Raw genomic sequence first — 22,611 nt, forward strand, 5'->3', positions numbered from 1 at the left:
TGCGATTAAACCGATTACTTCTAATTGTGTACGTTTACTTTTTACTGCACACCTGTAACCTTGTGTAATTTCAGAGAAATACAGCACTCTTAGGATTTCGTTTAATTCAAGCATTCGTCTGCACAATATTCCTTTTTATATGGTTTATATTTATAAGGCTGCTATGCTTATACGATTAATACAAATGAATAAATAACAATTTACTATTAAGCTGTAATTATTTAATTCTAATAATATAATTACAATTAGAAAGGGGATAATAGCTTAATGCTTAATGGTATAAGATCAATTGTGTCCAAGGTTTGACATCCGGTAATAAGATTATAAGGATCCTTACATCGATGATATATGTTTTTAATATCTTAGACAGTACTAATAGTTCCTACTTCATAGTTTACTTACGTTGTTGGCTCATCCATGAAGATAATAGGTGGGTTGTTGACCAGCTCCAAAGCGACTGAGAGGCGTTTCGACTGCCCTCCGGAGAGATGTTCAGATCTTGTATTTCTGTGCTCCCATAAACCTAACGTCTGTAGGATTTCTTCCACCTGTTCGCAATATAAGGAGAGAAAAACTTTTGAGTCAGCAAAATAATGAGAATAGAAGAGACTAGCGGTAAACTAGGTATCTTATTATAAGGTGAATCATGAAATTATGTGATGAAAATGAACTGAATTTGCATGCAATTAGTTGACCTCGGCAGTAAAAGGGTTGTTATGTGGTCGTCGGACGTAAATAGTATTCACAAATGAAGTTTTAATAAACCATAATCAAATTTAATGATACCACGCATGGCATACCACAATAAGTTACTGTTACGTATAAATTATATTTTGTACCCATGATATGAGTTATTTTTTATCATCGCACAAAATGTCATCAGGCAATAAATGTGACTTTTTAAATTACATTTTTTTCATTATCATGTCATGATAAACAACGAAACAATTACTGATATAACCAGTGATGAAAAAGTCGACGTCGTCAGCTCATATATGTACATATGTCCACTGAGAGGCTCGGAACCTAGCCAAAGTTAGGGTGACTAGGCAGTTGTCAATCACACTGGCCCAGTACGGGTTGATTTCATACATATTTTTGAATTTCTTCGACGATATGTGCATTTTCACGCTGTTTCCTTCACCGTAAGAATGTCAGATAAATGTATATATGAAATTCGAAAATCGATTGTAAATTACGAATAAACAATGATATCTTATCTATCTATATAAAAGAAAGTTGTGTTAGTTACACCATTTATAACTCAAGAACGGCTGAATCGATTTGACTGAAAATTGGTGGGCAGGTAGCTTAGAACCAGGAATAGGACATAGGATAGTTTTTACCCCGTTTTCTTTTTTTTTTTTTATTCTGCGCGGACGGAGTCGCGGGAAAAAGCTAGTATCTATATATATAAAAGAAAGTTGTGTTAGTTACACCATTTATAACTCAAGAACGGCTGAATCGATTTGACTGAAAATTGGTGGGCAGGTAGCTTAGAACCAGGAATAGGACATAGGATAATTTCTACCCCGTTTTCTTTTCTTTTTTTTTTTTATTCCGCGCGGACGGAGTCGCGGGTAAAAGCTAGTATTTCATGAAATTAATTCCGTCCGCGCGGAATAAAAGCTAGTATTTCATGAAATTAAAGTAGGCAGCTAGACAGTTTATTTTTGCTGATTAATAAACTAGTGTTTTAAAAAAAATTTAACTCATGAAAGATAGAATTTAAAAAGCCCCTTCTTATGGTTTCCTTTGCATTTATTTCGCGTATTTATTTATTGGATTCAATTTGTGAATTGAAATCGTGGAACATCGTGAAAGCGTGTACCAGGAATGAAGACTCGAGAATGTTAGCAAAAATTTTCAATCTACCTTTAAGCATTCTAGAGAAAATATCTCGTCGAATGTGCTTCGGAACCACAACATGTATTTTGCATTCCAGATCTCAATATAAATTTAGCTGACAGGCACGCCCGCTGCGCTGCGTTGGCATTGCTATTTTGGCTGCATGTCACATTTTTTAAGTAGCTATCTAGAATTTTTGAATCAGCACTTTTGCTATAACTCTTTAGCAGAGTTTAACGAAAATCATATAGCAGGAATGCTTTTTCCTTTTTTAAACTTCGACTTTGTGAAGGTTAACATTTCTATGATCATATTGAAGGTCCTTATAAGAGGATTTTATTATGCATACCACTATTATATTTCAAATCTAGGCAATGTTGATTGGTTTTTATGAAGAGTATCTATAGTAATTAACCATGCATGCAAAACAAACTACGCATGCATGCTTCATAACCTGACAAATATCGAAGAGGCCAGAGATGTGGGATGGGACTGAAAGAAATGGAAATCCGTGATCTCTGCCTATCTATGCGTTACGGTCTTAAATTATTTTTTTAATAACTTACGATGAGTTCCTTCTCCGCTCTCCCCAGTTCCTTCCCTAATTTCAGGTCTGCGGCGATCCGCATCGACTCGCAGACGGAAAGGCGCGGCTGCAGCAAGTCGTCCTGCATTATGTAACTGCTAAGTTTCTTGAACACCCTCATGTCGCGCGCGTGGCCGTTCACTGTTATACGACCGCTCACTCCCTTTGTCCTGTGTTGGAATTAATAACTACACATACATTTTTCTGCTTGTAATTTCGTAAATTACTAGTAATCCGTGTTATGGTTGCATAGGTAGATAGAACTTGTTTTTTTTATTACTATGCGGTAGCTATCGGTTTTAAATTTTAATATTTTAAATTTTATTTATTTTGCATAAGAAATTATTCGCAGAGGTAATAAAAGCAAATTCTCTTCGGTCTGCAAGATTTTACTCGTTTATTAAAACATAGTGGTCTATTTACACTTAAATCGAGAGAATCTCTCCGACGGCTAATAACGTCGCAGCCATTCAAAATTTGCTGTTTAATAACACAGCCCAATGGCCGTGAGCTTACTGGGGCGAAATAATTTGTTGTGCTTTCATCGACCCCTTTATTTAGTGTTGTAATTGCGGCAAATAAGGTCTCCGGACAGCGCAGTCATTATCAATAGACCCATTTTCTCTGTTACTGTGTACTGTATTAAGCTAATATTTTTTTATGTTAGTTTTACTACGTTAACATTAATATTAAGTTCAAAATGTGAATAGATACTAGATAATTTTGCCATAATGTATGGATAAAAAGAGCTAATTTCTGCCAGCATTATTGCGATTTTTTAGAAGTGAATGTGTGAATTCCATATTTAAAAATAATATTGTGGCAGACCATTGTTGGCCAAATGCGTTTTGAATTTAGAATCTTGTGGATATTTAATTGCAAATTTAAAAGTATGAGAGGATGATGAACGTACGTGTATCCTGCCAGTATGTTCAGCAGTGTGGACTTGCCGGCGCCCGAGGGGCCGAGCACGCAAGTTAGTTCCCCGGACCGGAATTCACCCGACACGTTACGCAGTATCAGACGCTCTTCTGCAACAAAAGACATGCTGTTTAAGCAAAGTTTTCATTTATTTAGACCTTTTCTTTCAAGACATTAACATCAAGTCCTTCAAAAGCTCTAGTTTATTGATTTTGTTACGTAATTATTCCTTGCGTAACTTAACAAATAAGACATTTGTGGAAAATAAAAGTTTAGAAGATAAAATACATAAATAATAAAACGAAAATAGCTGAATTGTTGGTTAATTTCCTCTGAGACTTCAAGATTTTACAATTAATGAATAGCGATCACAAGTAAATTCGATGTTGAAACTGCATAAAAAACAACAAAGAAAAACTTTGCATACTTTGAATTTTCCGCTACGAACAAATTTGTAGTTGAGCGAAAATTAGGACATAAAGTCTTTGTTCGCAAAATGACTTTTTAAAAATCTTTTAGTAACAGTTCGCCTTAAGGCCGAGCAAATGCGACGGATTCTAGTGCCAAGAAAATATAACCTCTAAATTTCTGTAATAATGTTATACCACAGAGAGCTTAGAGCGGTGTATGTCGGAGTTAAGGAGATTACTTTTTGTTTCATAGTTTTTCTAAATAATACTGAATCGGGTGTATACATATGATGATCACTACCAGGCCACAAAAGTTTTAAAGTTTTGTCATATTTAAAATGTTAAATTACTCATATTTATTATTATTTATTGGTAGTATTTTTTTTAAATAATTTTGAATGATGACCAATGTGAAAAATTAAGCCAAAATATTGATGTATAAAAAATCTTGTGCGCCGACACCACGTGGGTGGGATAAGGCCAAGGAGATGATGATGATGTGATAGAGATTTATTGAAATGCTGGCATACATTTTAAAAATAATAATATCAACTTAACTATGTATGTTTATTAATAAAACACGATGTAACCGTATGTTATTCATTATAACACTTGAGAATAATTAATATATATCACAGAGATATTTTTGGTTTTCCACTTCAATATCTTCATAGTAATTAGTACGCAAGCTGCGGCGGAATTTGTGGCAGGAAATAGCTTAATTAAACGCTTTGTATATAGTGATATAATTATTTTACACTTAATTGTTTTACAAGGGATAAATATAGACAGGCTGTAACAATAATTAAATTTGTTTCGTTTTAATTTAAATGAGTCTATGAATGTCCAGTGTCCTTAAAATAATTTTTAACAAACTTTTTGATCTTTGATTAATTTATTATTTAATAATTACAAAAAAAGATATTAAAGTCTCTTAATAATTAACTTATTTGAATGTACATAGAATGTTTTAATTTAAATAAATAAAAAGAATATTTCGATTTAGTTTTATTGTACGTACTTAAATGACATAATGAAATTTAATTAGATGATAAGGGTTACTGTGACATCTACGAAGTACATTACCGCAGTTTTAATGCGATTACTCGTATAACCTTTATTACCTAAAGTTACTCTCCGTCCCTTGATAGTAAAGTTTTCATAACTACCGGTGAATTTCAGTGCATGTTAAATGGAAAGTTTTTATATTCCATTCTATGTCATAAAGTTAATAGTTATTATATCATAGCTATCGCCCGCGACTCCGTCCGCGCGGAATTAAAAACGTAATAAGTAGCCTATGAGTTCTTCCAGACTATGTTGAGCTCCGTTGAGCGGTTCTGGAGATACCTTCAAACAAACATCCATCCATCCATCGATCCATCCAAACATTCGCATTTATAATATTAGGAAGATTTCTGCCTGATGTCAGTCAAAAGAGCAATGTTTTTCGTATCTATATTTGTATGTACAGCCTAATCGTGACGATATATATATTTTTTAATAAAAGTTGCTTGATATTTTCTCAGAAGGCAGGTATCTTTTATCGTATACAGATTTATTTCGTAAACTTTTTGCTTCGCAAAGGAAACTTGATTTCTAGACGTTTCAACGTGGATTTATTGCTTCCATGTTTATGTAAGCGCCTCCTGCGCTCCCACTCGCAAGAGCGAGGCGTCAGCGAATCTAAAACTTTTAAGTCCACAGGGGGAAAGTTAAAGCCTAGATTTACTCGGCCGTACTTTATTTATTCCATCGACTGTAGTCACACTTTACACTACAGCGAATAGGAGATCGTTTTTATTTGTGCGTATAAATAAAAGTAATAAATATAAACCCTCACATTTTTATTTAGAAGCTTTTTTTTTTGAAAAACAATTAATACTGGTTACAACGAACCCTCTTATTTCGGTGATCTCCTTGCACAAGTGGTACTTTTAAATTCAATTATGCCGAAGAAAACACTCCAGTTACGTAGATTTATCGATTTATTTATTTACCTATATAGGAATCCATTTCTTAGCAGATTTATATGCAGACTCGCTATCGCCCGCGACATCGTCCGCGCGTAATAAAAAAATTAATAAGGTAGTGTATGTGTTCTTCCAGACTATGTTCTACAACCAAGACAAATTTTAGCAAGATCCGTTTAGCCATTCTGGAGATATAATAACAAACATTTATTCATTTATCCATTCATCTAAACTTTATAACATTACTGAGATTACTTTATATTCGTGGTTTTAAATTAGACGTATGTAAAATACCAATTTGAGATCTTTGAAAGAGGTATTATGTAAAAATTTAAAAGGAGACTCAGAGTAAATTGAATTCTAAAGTGTGTTCTATTTTCAAAACAATGGTTGTAGTCTATATCCGTTCATACGTGCATTATACTCCTTTCGTTTCGAGGTACATTTCGAATTCTGGAGGCGGATATTGCATTTGCAACGACTTCGGATGTTATCGTTTTATGTGACAGAGATACGACGGCGATGGTGTTTGCAGTATTTTTTTAAGATTAGACGCTGAGTAAGCTGTTTTGATTATAAAGATACAAAACGCGAACACTTTAGAAGATTAAAATACGTTTACTTGAGTACCTTATATTCTGTTGTGTACAAATAAAATCATGTTCATAAAGTACAAAACTTAATACCTAAAGCATTACAAGTACAATGTTGAACCATTGAATTTTATAATTGGTCATTAAAGCTTTGTATATATCCGATCGTGTTACTGGAAAATTCATAGAGAGTGGATAAAAATGCAACACATTATTAACATTATTTCACTTTATAATAATATCGACATGGGTCTTACGTTATTGTTTTCAAAGTAAGGAAGTGCAGTTGTAGTTTTATTTCAAAACAATAAATCGTATTAGAAGTTTTGAACGTAAGTATATTGTTTTAATGTTACTTTGTGAACAAACAAAACATAAACGAATTGCGAAAGTTGAGTACAGTTAAGTCTTGCAACATTAACGGTAAAACCGAGTTACCGTTGGTTTCTGTGATTAAAATCTCTATGTAAAACGTACTGTCATCCCTATCATTAACTTTGACAAAATAGATATAACAAGTTTTAAACGCGGATTTTTGTCTCAGAAACCAATGGTTAGATATACATCTTACTCTGTGCTTTATTATTTAAGGTTAACTCTAAACTCCAATGCACTCATACTTATATTAATATAAATTTTTGTCCTTTTGATAAAACAGAGATTACAATATGTATTTATACAACTGTTACTGTTGTCGAAAAACTAGACTAGACAATGGAATATTTTATCATATTAGTTACGTAAAGCATGATGTATACGTGAATTGTATCCAAATTATACATCCTTCATAATGTTTCTATTAAAAGTTTTGATAAGTTCATCATCATCAGCTCACTATACGTCCCCACTGAGGGGCTCGGAGCCTACCCCAAGTAAGGGGTGACTAGGCCATAGTCAACCACGCTGGCCAAGTGAGGGTTGGTTGACTTCACACATATCATTGAATTTCTTCTCAGATATGTGCAGGTTGCATCACGATGTTTTCCTTCACCGTAAGAACGTCGGATAAATGTACATATGTAAATCGAAAATCGAAAAACACATTGGTACATGGCGGAATTCGAACCCTGGACCTGCAGATTGCAAGTCAAGTGCTTAACCCCTGAGCCACCGACGCTCAGTTGCTTGCCACTAATTCAGAGTTCAACCAACATATCTGGTGACCTGCTCTACAGTACTCGAAGTACAGGTACTAGATTCTTGAGGAAACCTCATCTTAGTAGCTCTTAGGAAGTTCGTCTCCTGCACTGTTCTAGTGTAATAAATTTATCTGGTCCGGTGAGCATAATTGATAGTAAAATCGCGCCCTTGTCATTTCTTGTCTTGAAATTAATTTTCTCAACATTTTCTATCACTGATTTCTTACCGCACCTTAGATTTATGTTGTCATTAACGGGTTGGTAGTAGAGAAAGTTAAATTATACGAATGCCGTAAAGCAGCAGTATATTTTCTGACAGAACTAACTACGGTAGAAACAACACATTCATTGGGCCAGATATTTTTAAGGTTTTAACCCAAACCCTCTGGAAGTTGAAATTATATTTATAATGTTAACAGCTATAGCGTAATAATAATGCAGTATTTTCATAATAGTTTTTATCAACTTCTGCTAGACGGTCCATTTTAAAAGTGGACTACTACAGTTTTCCAAAGTAACAGTTGAAAATGTAGTCTGTAGGAGGTTAAGTTAGAATCTATAATCTTATTGTTTAGAACCATCTAGCAATATGTAAAATCTAATATGTAAAATTCTCGTGTCACAGTTTTCGTTCCCGTACTCCTCCGAAACGGCTAGACCGATTCTCATGAAATTTTGTGAGCATATTTAGTAGGTCTGAGAATCGGCCAACATCTATTTTTTATACCCCCCCCATTTTTTAACTGTGCGCGGACGGAGTCGCGGGCGACAGCTATAGTCCGGTCGCGGAGCAGGAAGAATTTCGTACATTGAACTCGCATTACCTGTCTCTGTCGCTCCCGCGTAAATACAATGAGTCTCGCTCGCACAGAAACAAAGGCCGCCGTCCTCAGGGATTCTAAACCTTTAGTTTGTTTGTTTGCATAATAAAAATTTTATGGGCTCCGTTAGAAGGATTACCGAAAAGGTTAATTATTGGTTAGTTCGAAATGAACAATCGAAACGAATATTTGAAAGACGGAAGTGCAGGCATTCATCTATTTTATTGCCGGCTTTCCGATAATTAATTTTTGGTTTTAAAATATTATGCAAATGAATTCTTCACTTCTCGAAATTGAACAATAGAGCAAAGTAACAGTTACTCCGAAACAGAGGAATCAGATTCTGTTTTTTGATTTTTTATTATTAGATACTTGTCTAGATTTTTATTTTTACTTGTATTATTAAATCTAAATAAATGATTTATATAGTAATAACTATATTTTATAAGTTGGTAAATTTTCTTTCACTTTCAAATAATTCATGTAAACCGCACTTAATACAAAAACGTTTGGAACCTCTGTCAGTAGATAAAGAGGTCATTGTACGAAATTCTTCCTGCTCCGCGACCGGACTATAGTAATTTATACTATTTCTCTTAGTTCCTCTTGAAAAAAATCTTATCATTCTAAATATGGCACATTAAACGAACCCATGGCGTTTTCAACGTGATTTGTTTGTTTATTACGCTATAAATAAACTGATCATCGAAAAATCAAGTATGAAATTTTGCCAGAAAATACTGTTTTTAAAAGAAAAAGAAACGAGAGAAATCGTGGGTCAAAGCTACTACAGATATAGGCTGCTTTTACTTCGGGTCAGTGACACGCCGTCACGGGTAATTGAACGGGTCTGGGATCTTTCGGCCGGACAGGGGAAAGATTGTGCGGTGAAAATATTCCCACTTATTGATGACATCCAGGTGACCCTTTTTAGTTCAGTTCGTATACGTCACGTAGATCGAACACTTTTATAATTCATCCAGGACCCTTTTTACGAGCACCCTATATTCGAATACTTGCACAGAAAAAGCAAGTTGGCAATTAGAACGAATACAACGGAAGGTAATTACTGTCTTGATTTATCTATTAATATAACTTGATGTTTGGAATCGATACGAGCCGCTGTATAATGCAAAATATTACACATTACTTTTGACTAGTATAATATTAAAAATTGTAAAAGGAGAGTTTGTTTAATTAAGAGGTGGGTATACTATAACATTTAAAAATACATTTACCTTAAGAAATATTACAATGCAGAAGTTACATTAAAAAACAAAGTTGTAAATTTAATTAAGAACATGCTCAAAAACAAATCGAAATTCGATGCGGTACAATATTCTAAAATAGTCCATTTAGTAGCTGCTGGGTGGCGTTACCGATCCGTAGGGTGATTGCTTCGAGGCCTCTGGGGACGGCCGAGTTTCGCGGTCAACTGGCCCATCTTATTAACATGAAACCCGGGGCGACGTGTTAGGAAAATTCTATCGTAACCGCACTGCGACTGTCTTCCCAATTAGTATGCACATACTAATTCACACATTAAGAGTAATGGCGAACCGAACGAAACGAAATTAATGTATTAAACGATATCATAGACTGTTTGTTAAGATAATGTTATATTTTAAATGTTAATAATTTAATTATTTCCTCTAAAGTTTAATCAATAAAAAGCCTACATCTTATTGTATTAACATACTATATTTTAAATGCGAATGCTTAGATGGATGGATGGATTATTTTGTTTGAAGGTGTCTCTGGAAATGCTGAACAGATCTTGATAAAATTTGACACAGATGTGGAACATAATCTTGAAGAACAAATAGGCTACTTATCAAGGTTTTTTTAATTTCGCGCGGACGGAGTTGCGGGCATAAGCTAGCTTAATATATTTACTTAATTTTAAATCTTACTATATTGTCAACGCTTACTATTTTATTTTCAGTATATTTTTTATTCTTTTATGGACGTTATTGTTCGGCAAAGGTAAACCACATGGTAAAACCTTATTGTCTCCATTAAGCAAAACCCGCAATTTTTCCCAGAACATTGTTTTATTATGAGTTTTAAACAACTCTATATGTTTTGTATATAAATTCAATAGTGTAATGATATTTCTAGAATTAAAGACTAAAGTTACACTAACCCAGTTACACATTTATGTGTTTTTGATAACTTAAATGCTTAAAAATTAATTAAGTTACGTCAATACGGTTGCGGCATTTTACTGGCATGAAATACAAATTGTTTCCTCTATTTACAAATTGGATCGCAATCAGCGGATCCAACTAAATTGACAATTAATGATTTTCCTGTTAGATATTAATGACACCAAAGTTATATTACGTATTATCAGATTATTTAACGATCGGTAGCACTAACTTTATTTGATAAGCATTGAAATGTCTCAGAGTTTATAATACTTTGAAAATTGTTACCTCATTGTCAAGGTGTGTTAAAAATCAGAATTTTCAGGAATCAGTTGTGTGGTGATAATATTTATTAAGGGCGTGAATATTTCCAAATCGTTTTTCATCAAAATCAGCTCCCTTTCCTTAAACACTCACGTGGGGTCGACGCGCCAGATTTTATAAACGCTAGTGTTTTGGCTTAATTTTTACGACCGGTTGCCTGCCTAACGCCAACCCGGCTTGATAATTAAATAAATTTAAAAAAGTATTGTTTACTTTTTTTCGTTTAAGTATTATAGCTATTTAATGGTTTTCAAGAATGGTATTCATAAGATAATTCTCATTTATCAATTTAGAAAAATGAATTTGTTATTCGGTGGCTTATAGAAGTGTAACTTAATGAGATATGATCACATACAACAATTACTTGAGGAGATTTTATTAACTACTAGCTTTTACCCGCGACTCCGTCCGCGCGGAATAAAAAAAAATGCACACAAAATAAAAAAGTTTCTATGTGCGTCTCCTAGTTCTAAGCTACCTCTTCATTAATTTTCAGCTAAATCAGTTCGACCGATCTTGAGTTATAAATAGTGTAACTAACACGACTTTCTTTTATATATATAGATTTCAATAGGTACTATATTAATAAAAGCAATAAATATAATTTAATTAATTATAAATGTAGATTTAAAAAAATAAAATGTTTAATACATTTGTTGACAAAACATGACCTTTTAATCCCTTAATTAAAATTTTAAATAAAGTTGTAAGGTTGGTAGATTTCATTAGCTGTCAACATATATTATTTAGACCCTAAGTCGAATGACATGTAAGTTATGAGGTCATTAGCTTATTAACATTACCATATTACCATTTAAAGGGCCTTCTGGCATAGAATAATGTATACGTAATACACTAAACAAGTGGTATCTCGATCTCGCTCAGGTTTTACACAACCTCGAGTTGGGAAATAATTTTCCCGAGGCGTTTTCCACATAGTTTATTTTCCTGTTTCGTTTAACTTATCTATGTTAATCGTGATAAACTTAATTGTATGTACCGTACATCGAGTATAATAGTGTACAATTTTAAGTAAAATAATTTTTTAATTTAAGTTGTTTTTTTTTTAACTGAAACTATCGGAGGGACTCGGTACAATGCTCGATAACCGTAATAGAGTCTCGATAAGAAGAAGATCATTTCAAATATCCATGTTCAATCTTCTTAAAACTTTCAAATTCAATTCATTTATGTTACAGTTTTTAGAACTGAAAGTGGGACATTTTTTGGGCATGAATACATCAAATCTGTTTAATCTAAATCTTAATCTTTAATTCAATTTGACCTGACGCTTCTTATCCATGGTAATGAAGATTCGCTTTCAAGATTAAGTTACACACATAGAATAAAACTGTTAGTTCAAATAACTAATAACCCTGTGTAACGGCTATTGTTCAATTGTAAACATTTCACTCAACGTTTTACGTTACTGGTTCAACAGACAGAATGTGACAATGACCTATCTGATGTTACATTACCATTAATATCCAATCCATACAAAGTGTTCTGTAACAATCTAATAGCCTAATGGATTCTGAACTATTGAATGTAAAAAAGATTATGCGTATCTACTCACAATGATAAATAAAAAAACCGTTCACGGTTAAATAAATTTTGGATATAGCCGCTGTTAAATAAACATACAAGTTTGTTTTATGCATATTATGTCATGCATGCATTGTGCTATTAATAATTTGCTTTATGCGTGGAATGTAACGATTTAATTGATCGAATGAGGTCGGTTCACTAATAAATTGAAAGCTCGGTTGCCGCAAAATCACTTAATTTGCGCTTCAATAGGCGGCTAAGTGACCTACATTGATATATTAAATAACAAAAGAATTATTAATTTAATTAAATACTCAGTGCGGTATTAAACCTTCTGGTATCAAGTGTATACTTTTTCATGACATAGATATTTTAATAGAAAAAAATTGATTATTACTTTTTATATAATGGATTGTATGAGCAGTTGCTGCTTCACTTTATGCATTAACCAGACAATTTAAGAACAATAGTTTATAATTATAAGTCCTTTATGCACAAGCCTACATAAATTTATTTAAGCTCATTGCACTCTCCTTAATTTTTGTACGTTTAAGAAGAAAAAAAAACGGAAATTTACATGAAAATATGCGCTCCTAATACACTATACACATCGCATCGTAGTGATAATAATACACATGCATTATTCAGCACAATGACATTTCTTATGTTGCTTCTTTTGTTTGTCGAATGTCATGGATGACTTAACCTTCGTACGATAGAGTAATGACCGCTGATTGTCGCGGAAGCGAAATCTCTTTTGTTCTCAGCGCCTCAGTACTTGCGAAAGTGCATATGTCACATTTAATATTACCTGTTTTACGTGTCAATTTAAACGTGGGAAACATCCGTAAAAAATGTATGCCATCCCTTTCAGGCTCCTCGAATGAAGTGAAATAGGAATATTTTAATACGAGTGCTTTGATAGTGGAAACTGACGGTTATTTGCACCATACTTACAATGAAGTAAAAAGGTCATTATAATTATCGACCTCCTTGCTATCTGTCGGAAGTTGTTATCGAAAAAGTAATTGTCAGATCGGAATGTTTGCAAAACATATAAATATGTTGTTTGATAACATATGTAATATAAAATAAAATACTCGTGTCACAGTTTTCGTTGCCATACTCCTCCGAAACGGCTTGACCGATTCTCATGAAATTTTGTGAGCAAATTCAGTAGGTCTGAGAATCGGCCGACATCTATTTTTCATTTTTTTTTTAACTGCGCGCGGACGGAGTCGCGGGCGACAGCTAGTATAATATAAAATATTGTAATTTGATGCATACAAAATGATGATTAAATTAATGTTTTATGTATATCTTATTAAAATAACATAAATATTACAATTAAATTGAGATTAGGTAATAGATGCCATTTTTAAATCATAAATATTAAATCATTTGATTTAATGGGGAAAACTTATACATATTTATGTTTCGTAATATGTATATATTAATAGATAAATGAGTAAATAAAAAAGAATATTTACTAATATAATAAAATTGATAGGTTTAATTGTTTGTTTGTTTATTTGTTTGCACTGAATAGGCTCCGAAACTACTCAACCGATTTAAAAAATTCTTTGAGTGTTGTAAAGCTACTCTATCCCCTGGTGATAGAGTCTATGTTTTTTTAATTCTGCGCGGATGAAGTCGCGGTCAACTGCTAGTAATATATAAACACTGTTTTATAATTTGACTTGAACATTATATAGCCTACAACATATAAGTTAACATATGTTATGTAATGTCATTGAGATATATGTAAATATATATGTAAGTTACATAAACCCAATTAATGATCTTGACTTACAAAGATAAGAGTTTTTTCCTGGTTGATTACTATCGCTTTTATGTAGACTTTTATGACAGCATATTTATGTTTGTTGCCGTCTACCTCAAATCTTCTAAAATATAAATCAGAATAATGTGAAATCATATACTCGTAGAAAAGTTTTTAAGACAGGTAAAAAATTACTTTCATAAAATAATATTTCTATAATGCGCCTTTTAAATATATATGTGCGCGACTCCGTCCGCGCGCATTTAAAAAAAAACTTAATAGGGGTATGAAAAATAGATGTTGGCTGATTCTCAGACCTACTTAATGCTCACAAAATTTCATGAGAATCGGTCAAGCCATTTCGGAGGAGTACGGGAACGAACATTGTGACACGAGAATTTTATATATAAGAAAGTAAAAATAGAAAAATATAAATATCTGAATATTATTACTATGTTACCTCATATGGATAGATAAATGATAGAAATGTAGTATTACGATGATGGAAGGATGTTATTACTTAACTCCAGAACGGCTAAATGGATCTCGTTGAATTTGGAATAGATGTAGAACATAGTCTGGAAGATATATAACTTTAAACTTATGTGTATTTTACTAATATACTATACGTAAGAACCGGAATTCTTACTACGATTAATCTTTTAATCCGCACAAATAAAGTGGCGGGCAACTACTAGTCTAATAATAAATTTGTTTTCGAAATTCTTTAAGTTTTAATGTGGTAACTTTGATGACAGGTGATATGAGGTCGGGAGAATAGTGGAAGAAAAATCCATCTGAAGGACATAAGCCTCGTGCGCCGATCCCATATGAGTAGGATACGAGCAGGTAGATGATGATGATGAGATGGTATGGTAACTTTCCATCAATTCCACTCACGCATCGGTAATTCGTGAATTGATAGAAACAATGTGGAATAAATTTCGAATTACTTCGAACAAAATTATGTTTAAAACACATGCGATTTGTGACCTGTGGCTATTTAGAGGTTATTGGAAACTACATTTAATCGGAAGGTGCCTTTTAAATATATTAAAATAGAACATCAAAGTAGGTTTCCATTGTCACTTGTATAATCACATATTGTCTATCCTCTCATTCGCTTTGAAAAAACAAAGACAACAAAATGTGTACGTGTAACAGTGCACTCTTGTGACATACTATATTACAAACTATCTTTTGGCCGCTACTTCCTCCGCGCGGAATCTACCTGTACTAATAATAAAATTGGAGTGTCTATTTGTAATCATAGTCATATTTCATATTTCTTGAACATGATATATTAACCAAATAACCACCTTAACCAAATAATTTTTTCCTCTAGTTAGAGACATTTCTTAGATGAATACAAATAGTAAATCTAGTCTCTATTTATAAAAATAAAGAATTAATTTCATATTACATCTAATCAAAATAATTATATAATCAAAAAATCAAAACTTATCAGATAAGTAGACCGCTTGTTCTTTTTTCACAATTACTAGTCTTCTACGACTACGTGATCGGATATCCGTACAATACTCAACTCTTAATCTAATGATTAAGAGTTGTCTGACAGTTAGAAATTTGTATATTGTATTGCCTAGAAACTGAATGACAATAACCATTAGGTTTCTAGGCATTGAAAAAATATTATCTAACTTCCTATTTACTTAAATAAACTTCCAGTTTAGACATTTAGGTTAACTATCACGATATTCACTGTCCGTCCTCACCGAGGGGCTCGAAGTTACCCCGAATTAGGGATGAATGCACCTTAGTCAACAACACTGACCCAGTGCGGATAACCTATATACATCTTTAAATTTATTCGTATACGCAGTTTAGCTCACGATTTATTCATATACTGCAAGAATGTCGAATAAATGTACATATGAAATTAGAAAATCATTGTAATTATAAATATTTACCTTTATGTGTGCTGGTAGTAAATCCGATATCTTCAAACAATATATGTACAGGCGGTCGCTTCGCCATGCGATTGAGAGCTTTCAGTGTAGAACCAGCCCTTTCTAACGCGGCGGGTGTCCATTGATTTTCAGTTGGATCTAACACTAGTGGATTAGGATTGTTCGTAGGTACGTTATGGGCTAAGGTTGCTCCTACAATAGCTTTCCTAACTAATGGTACTTTCGACATTTTTACTGTGATAGAGAAATGAATCGTTATTAATGTTAATATCGAATTCTGTTTTGAATTATAGAGCGTCCATACTGCGCGGGAGTCGCGTGGCACGACCGTTGTGTTTGAAGACAACGCGCCTACTGTACAACAACAGCGATGCGTAGTCTCTCCCCCAATATTGCATTTTTCATGCACAACTATATGACTCACCGTTTGTTTCTGAGACCGTAATCCCCGTTTAAAACATATTGTTATCTCTGATTTGTCAAAGATAAAGACAGGGATGACGATATGCTTTATACAGAGAATTTAATCTCAGAAACCCACTGTCAGATGTTTACGTTTATCTTTTTTATGCTTTTTTTAATTTGTCGTGCATGTTTTCACTTACTTCGGAAGTGAAGTAAGGCGCGGCAAGTAAACGAAGACGGGCGAATCTAGTTTTGGTATTTATATTTTTTCGATGACAATAACAAACATCGCAATATGTTTTTGTACGTTTGTGTGTTTTAACAGTGGAAACTCTCGGTAAGATAAAAATAAACGTGGTAAACCATATCATTTTTAGCTTGGTAAAAATTAGAAATAAAAATATTTTGGCCCATAACATAGTAAAAAGCTTTTCTTTTATGTTTTTAAATTATCTATGTATATCTATGCCTTTTCCCAATTATTTGGGGTCGGCCTTCCTTGTCCTAATTCTCCAGACATCACGATTCCTGGAGTCTTGTTCGTCAAGGTCAATTTCTTTTAGATCCTTTTGGATCGTCGTCAGCCAAGTGGTCTGTGGTCTTCCGCGATTTCGCGTCGTCGTGGGCAAGTTATGTTTTTAAATTATATTTAGTTAAATCAAATATTTAGGTCTATAACAATGTATGTATGTACATTATCTACCGTTACATATGATGATAAAACTTATTTACTAGTAGTTTAGTACTTTCTTTTAGCTAAGGTGATAATTTGCTCCAAAATTCCATTTGAATGAAGGACGTTAAGTGTCATTATAATTGATACTAGCAAGTTAGCACTTGATCTGTAATTTACAGGTCCGCTATGTACATTGCGCTAGTTTAGTTTAATTTTTTTTTATAATACATTATAAGGTGGCAAACCAGCAAGCAGTCACCTGAGTCCGCTTAAATAGCGAAGCGATCGCTGTCCATAGAAATCCGCAATTGCAGATACATTGCCTACCTTTAATCGACAGAGGAGTACAGAAAGTTAACCTAACTAACCCATATAACTCTTTGGTTAATGCTTTATCATTTATTTTCTTCTTTTCTTTACCTAAGTCCGTAATCAAAATATGGATAGCTGTGTTGAAATATTACCACGTTGCTAAAACGTTGGCCTCTCAGCTTTAAAAAGTAATATGCAAACAACAAGTTTATTTTTTAAAACTTTAAAAATATTACTACAGTTCAGCGTAGTTACCGCAGTGAACCGCGAAAACAAAGAACTAATGTTATGCATATAATCTGCTTTAGCGTTATTGCGGTATACTGTGGTGTACACTAAGTTATGCACTTATGGTATCTTTAATATACTATAAAACAACAACACAAGTCAAACCTGTAACTTAATGAGCGGAATTATTTTTAACTTAGAGTTTTTATTCTTTGACAGCGTCGATGGCTCAGGGGTTAAGCACTTGATCTGTATTCGACAGGTCTTGGGTTCAAATCCCGTCATGTACAAATGTGGTTTTCTATTTTCGATTTACATATGTACATTTATCCAACGTTCTTACGGTGAAGGAAAACATCGTAAAGTAACCTGCACATTTCTGAGAAGAAAATCAAAGATATGTGTAAAGTCAACCAACCCGCACTTGGCCAGCGTGGTTGACTATGGCCTAGGCACCCCTTACTTAGGGTAGGCTCCTCCTCGGTGGGAACGTATTAGCTGTAATGAGTTTTTATTCAAATTATGACTTACGACCTACTTCCGGTAGTGTACAAGTACAGACATTTCTTTCTGTAAACATAAGAATTTGTGACTAAAAAAGTGTTCGATTTCATTAATATATTTAACAGATTCTATTATCTATTTGTGTGCGAAATTAATCTCGAAGAATTTATTATTTTGCAACATAATTTCATGTAAATGTAATCATAATATTAATGGAATGTTCAATGAAAATTTATTGGCAAGGAAAAGAACTGATAATAATGAAAATATTAATATTAAAAAGTGAACAAAGGAAAGTACAAAGGCCGCTGCGTCACTACCGTTGCAAGAGGAAGGTACGGAATCTTTAATGAGATTTAAGGTCGAAGTAAACAATTTACCAATCAATACAAATCAATAAACAATAAATCATTTTCTTCTTTTTTAACTAAGGATAATTTAATATGCTGAACAATTTTTACAAATGTACATCAGATTTTTTTTTCAATAAATGAGATTTTTTTTTAATTCAAAAATGATGAGTGTGAGAGTTTATGCAGGTGGAGTGAATGACTGTTGTCTAATCAATAAAAAGTATTTTGATTATTTTCCAGGCGGAGATGTATTAAAAATGTCGGAATAATTATATTCAATTACTTTAACGCTAAGTATTTCAAATAAGCTTATAGGATAGTAGTAGCTCGCGAATTTTAGCTTCCCAACAGAGAAAAAAAATTCCAAATCGGTTCAGTAGTTTCGGAGGCTATCCAACACAAACAAAAAGTCACATCTTTCCTCTTTATAATATTACTAATATTATAAATGCGAATGTTTGGATGGATGGATGGATGAATGTTTGTTTGAAGATTAATTTGGCACAGATGTAGAACATGGTAGAACACTTAGGTTACCGATCAAGAATTTTTTTAATTACGTACAGACGAAGTCGGGGCGACAGGTAGTATTAGTATATATCAAAGAGTATGCTGAAGTATACTGCGCATAAAAGTTTATGCTTTTGTGAACGTCACCACACACAAAGTCGCAATCAACTAGTGTACCAAAAGGAGTAATTACCTAACGAATCGTCGAGCCATGTTCACGCTCCATGAACAAGTCGTATTTAGGCTTTCCGCGCAGTTGCATACGTTCTGTACGATTTCTCTAAGCGAAACGATGAGTAGTATTTGTATTCTTATGTAATTGTTTAGAAAAATATTATTTTAGATAATAACCACCTTTCTAAAGTAAAACGATAATTCATGAAGCTGGTATTTTGGTTAGTCTAAGATATGAGACTTCTTTTTCATTGAGTAGCGCATCATAAAAATCGAACACAATTGAAAAGAACGTTTAAAGAAGTGCTATCTCGTTTTTTATGCACAAAACCTGTTCCTGTTATTCATCGTCCCACTGCAAAAGAAATGCTTCCCTATCTTCTCGTCAGAACCTTGCAAAACAAGTTAACATAGTCTCAGTTAACAATGAATTGTCAAAATACGTCCACATTGACAATGTAATGTCAAGGACTGTCTGGTTCAAAGCGAGATATAGTGCGATAAATTTAACTGGACCGGTAAAAGTGACGTTGATATCGCTGTTAGTTCTCTTAGAAAATATGTAAAATAATAAAAAAAATGATATGGAAAAAATAATCTTGATGCAATTTTTGACATTTTCGAGCGATAATGAATTATTGTAATTAATTTTAACTTTTGTCCACCGGGTGAAATAAGTTTTTCTGACTATACCCTTACCGTGGGTTTCGGAAACCAAATTCTCTGTATAAAAAATATCGTCACCCCTGTCATTTTGAAAATAGAGAGATAGCAATATGTTATAAACGGTTTTTGGTCTCAAAAACCCACTGTTATGCAGTTCAGCGTAGAAGTTAACCGTGCGGAAGTATTTCTGTACGGTTGTTGACCCGCAGTGCATTCATGGCATTATGTAACGTATCATGTAATAACGCTCAGTAGCCAGAGACTCAGACGTTAATTGAAACTACTCGTAAAAAACAAATAAAAATATGAAAGTAAATACAATTTTATGGAATAGTAACTAAATTTATCATCATTCTTAAATGCTTTACTTTAATACGATTTTTTTTTGGTAAAAATTCATTAATTTTGTTAAAAAAATATATTTGCAATTTAGTGTCATTTATGATCACCGGGTTTTATCGAGTTCCATTTAGCCTTTCTAGAGATTTATTTACTTACTAGCTGTCACACGCTACTCCTTCTGCACGGAATTAAAAATAAAATTGTAGCCTCTGTGTTCTTCCAGACTATGTTCTACACCTGTACCAAATTTCATATAAACATTTGCATTTATAATATTAAAGAAAAAAATATAACAAGCAAAAAAAAAACTTAATTCAACATTGTGTCTAAGTCTGTGCCTCGACAGGTAATTACAGCAAAAGAAAAAAGTATGAACAATTATGGCAAGACAGCATGATGTAGTAGCGTTTTGACATTGAAGTCTACTATGGGAAAAATAATATCCAGTATCAGGGTCACGCCGACCTTTTGAGGCAAATCTATTGCATATATTTCAACGTTTCTGTTGCATTCTCAACTTGTTAGCTTTTTTGTAATTCAAGTTCAAATAACTAATTTAAATTATTTTTGAAAAACGTATGTAATTATTTTATTAATCTTAACGTATTCTTACTTATATCATAAATGAGAATTTTTGGATGGATGTTTGTTAGAAGGTATCTACAGAACTGCTGCATGGATCTTTCAGAAATTTGGCATATACATAGAACATAGTCCGGAAGAACACAAAGGCTACTAATTAATATTTTTTTAATAACGCGCGAAAGGAGTCAAGGCTGTCAGCTTGTAGTATTAAAAATGCGAATGTTTAGATGGATGGATATTTGTTACTAGGTATCACCAGGACGGCTAAACGAATCTGCTTGAAATTTGGCATACGAATAGATGTACTACAGACAGTCTGTAAGAACACGTAGTTTACTAATAAAGTTTTTTTTTAATGTTTCAGTATATACAGTGTTAAAATATACAAGGAGATATATAAATATAAGAGAAATAAAATCGATAAAGCATAAACAATCTAACGATGATTTACCTTTTCGGATGACGACTGCGCATTTTACTTCTTCGAACACGATATGCACTGGAGGTCGTTTTGCCATACGATTCAATGCTTTAAGCATAGAACCAGCTCTTTCCAATGCTACAGGTGTCCAACGATTTTCATAATTATCTTGGTTCCCAAGGGATTTGGCTTCATCAGATAGTTCCTCCATTATTTCTCAACCAATTGGATAACAAATTTTCGATAAAAATATTTAAATATTTCGAATACAAAATATTTCAACTAAATCTACGTTTTCCGGAACATAATGTACTATATTACTCTTTAATATTTTAAATAACCTAAGATATAGGACACAAACTTCTAATAAGTAATAATTACAACCTATAAGCACAAACTGATAGGAAATTACGTGAAAAACCTAACAATAATAAAGTCAGACACGCACTTATTACAAGCCGTAAGCCTACTGATGCCCAGGCATCTTGTATTGCCCCTCTCGATCAAATCAAGCTAAACAAGGCTCTATAAATAAAAGCAAGTATTTTACAGTAGATATCGTAATTAAATAGATTTCGGTCTAGATTTATAATTCCAGTTTGTAGTATTAAGCTGTGAGCTAATTTTCTTTGAAAAGTTTCTTTATTTGCTTAAATATCAGAATTTCTTTCAATTTATTTAATGTCATGGTCGGTAAATGGGCATTTGCTTGCTATAATTACTTTCTATTATTTTAATGTGAAAAACGGTATGACGCTCTTATTTAACGACACGAACCCGATAACCCTTAACTCTAAACTCCCGTAATGTTATGGTAATAAATGAACCTTCAATAAAAAGAACAGGTTTTTAACAAATACTTTACGTGATTCAATTCACATCGCATTCACAAGTATTTTCTAGCAATTTAAGGAGTATGTTTTTACGATCCTTTTACAACCCTGCGAATTGTAACGTTTCTTTCTTCAGATACGTGAGTGAGATTAAATCTGTAACAAACATTAACTTTGTCGACACTGCTAATAGTTCTGTGTAATACTAACATTAAAAAAGTCTTTTATTTAGTCATTCCGTTTAATTTCTTTTTTAATTAGCAAGACCAAGAGCGTCATCTAAAGTTTCTTTTCCTATCCATCTCCTTCCCTGTTATATCTTTCCATTCTTTCTTTATTAGGATGTGAACGTGAATAGTACCGGACTCTGATAATTTTGACATAGTGTTGGAAAATGTTTATTTATTACTTAAGTTAAAAAGATAGCTTTTTCTAATAGATCAATCGGACGGTTAAATGAGATTTAATTAAATTTTAAAGGTTTACGCTAGTATACATTGCAAGTATTCGTACTTATATATATGGCGAATGACCTAATAGCCGAGAAACCAGTTTGTCATGAAACCTTATTTAGA

The 22,611-nt window shown here is 33.0% G+C and overlaps 1 protein-coding gene across 2 annotated transcripts in view; it reads right to left on the reverse strand.

Annotated features, from left to right (window-relative positions):
* LOC106719441 (ATP-binding cassette sub-family G member 1-like) overlaps window positions 1-21,392 on the reverse strand; it is a 29,652-nt gene extending 8,260 nt beyond the window's left edge. The window contains exons 1-4 of one of the 2 annotated variants that reach the window (XM_045678546.1): window positions 21,234-21,392; window positions 3,348-3,465; window positions 2,415-2,604; window positions 403-548 (exon numbers count right to left, since the gene is read on the reverse strand). In XM_045678546.1, the coding sequence (XP_045534502.1) occupies window positions 403-548; window positions 2,415-2,604; window positions 3,348-3,465; window positions 21,234-21,321 (542 nt within the window). In that variant the 5' untranslated portion in view covers window positions 21,322-21,392. Of the gene's footprint in view, window positions 1-402; window positions 549-2,414; window positions 2,605-3,347; window positions 3,466-16,027; window positions 16,372-21,233 lie in introns of those variants that run through there. The other variant, XM_045678545.1, reaches the window with a different exon arrangement.
* Between the last annotated feature and the right edge of the window lie 1,219 nt (window positions 21,393-22,611).

Source organism: Papilio machaon, chromosome 7, assembly GCF_912999745.1.
Source record: "Papilio machaon chromosome 7, ilPapMach1.1, whole genome shotgun sequence".
Classification (NCBI taxonomy): domain Eukaryota; kingdom Metazoa; phylum Arthropoda; class Insecta; order Lepidoptera; family Papilionidae; genus Papilio; species Papilio machaon.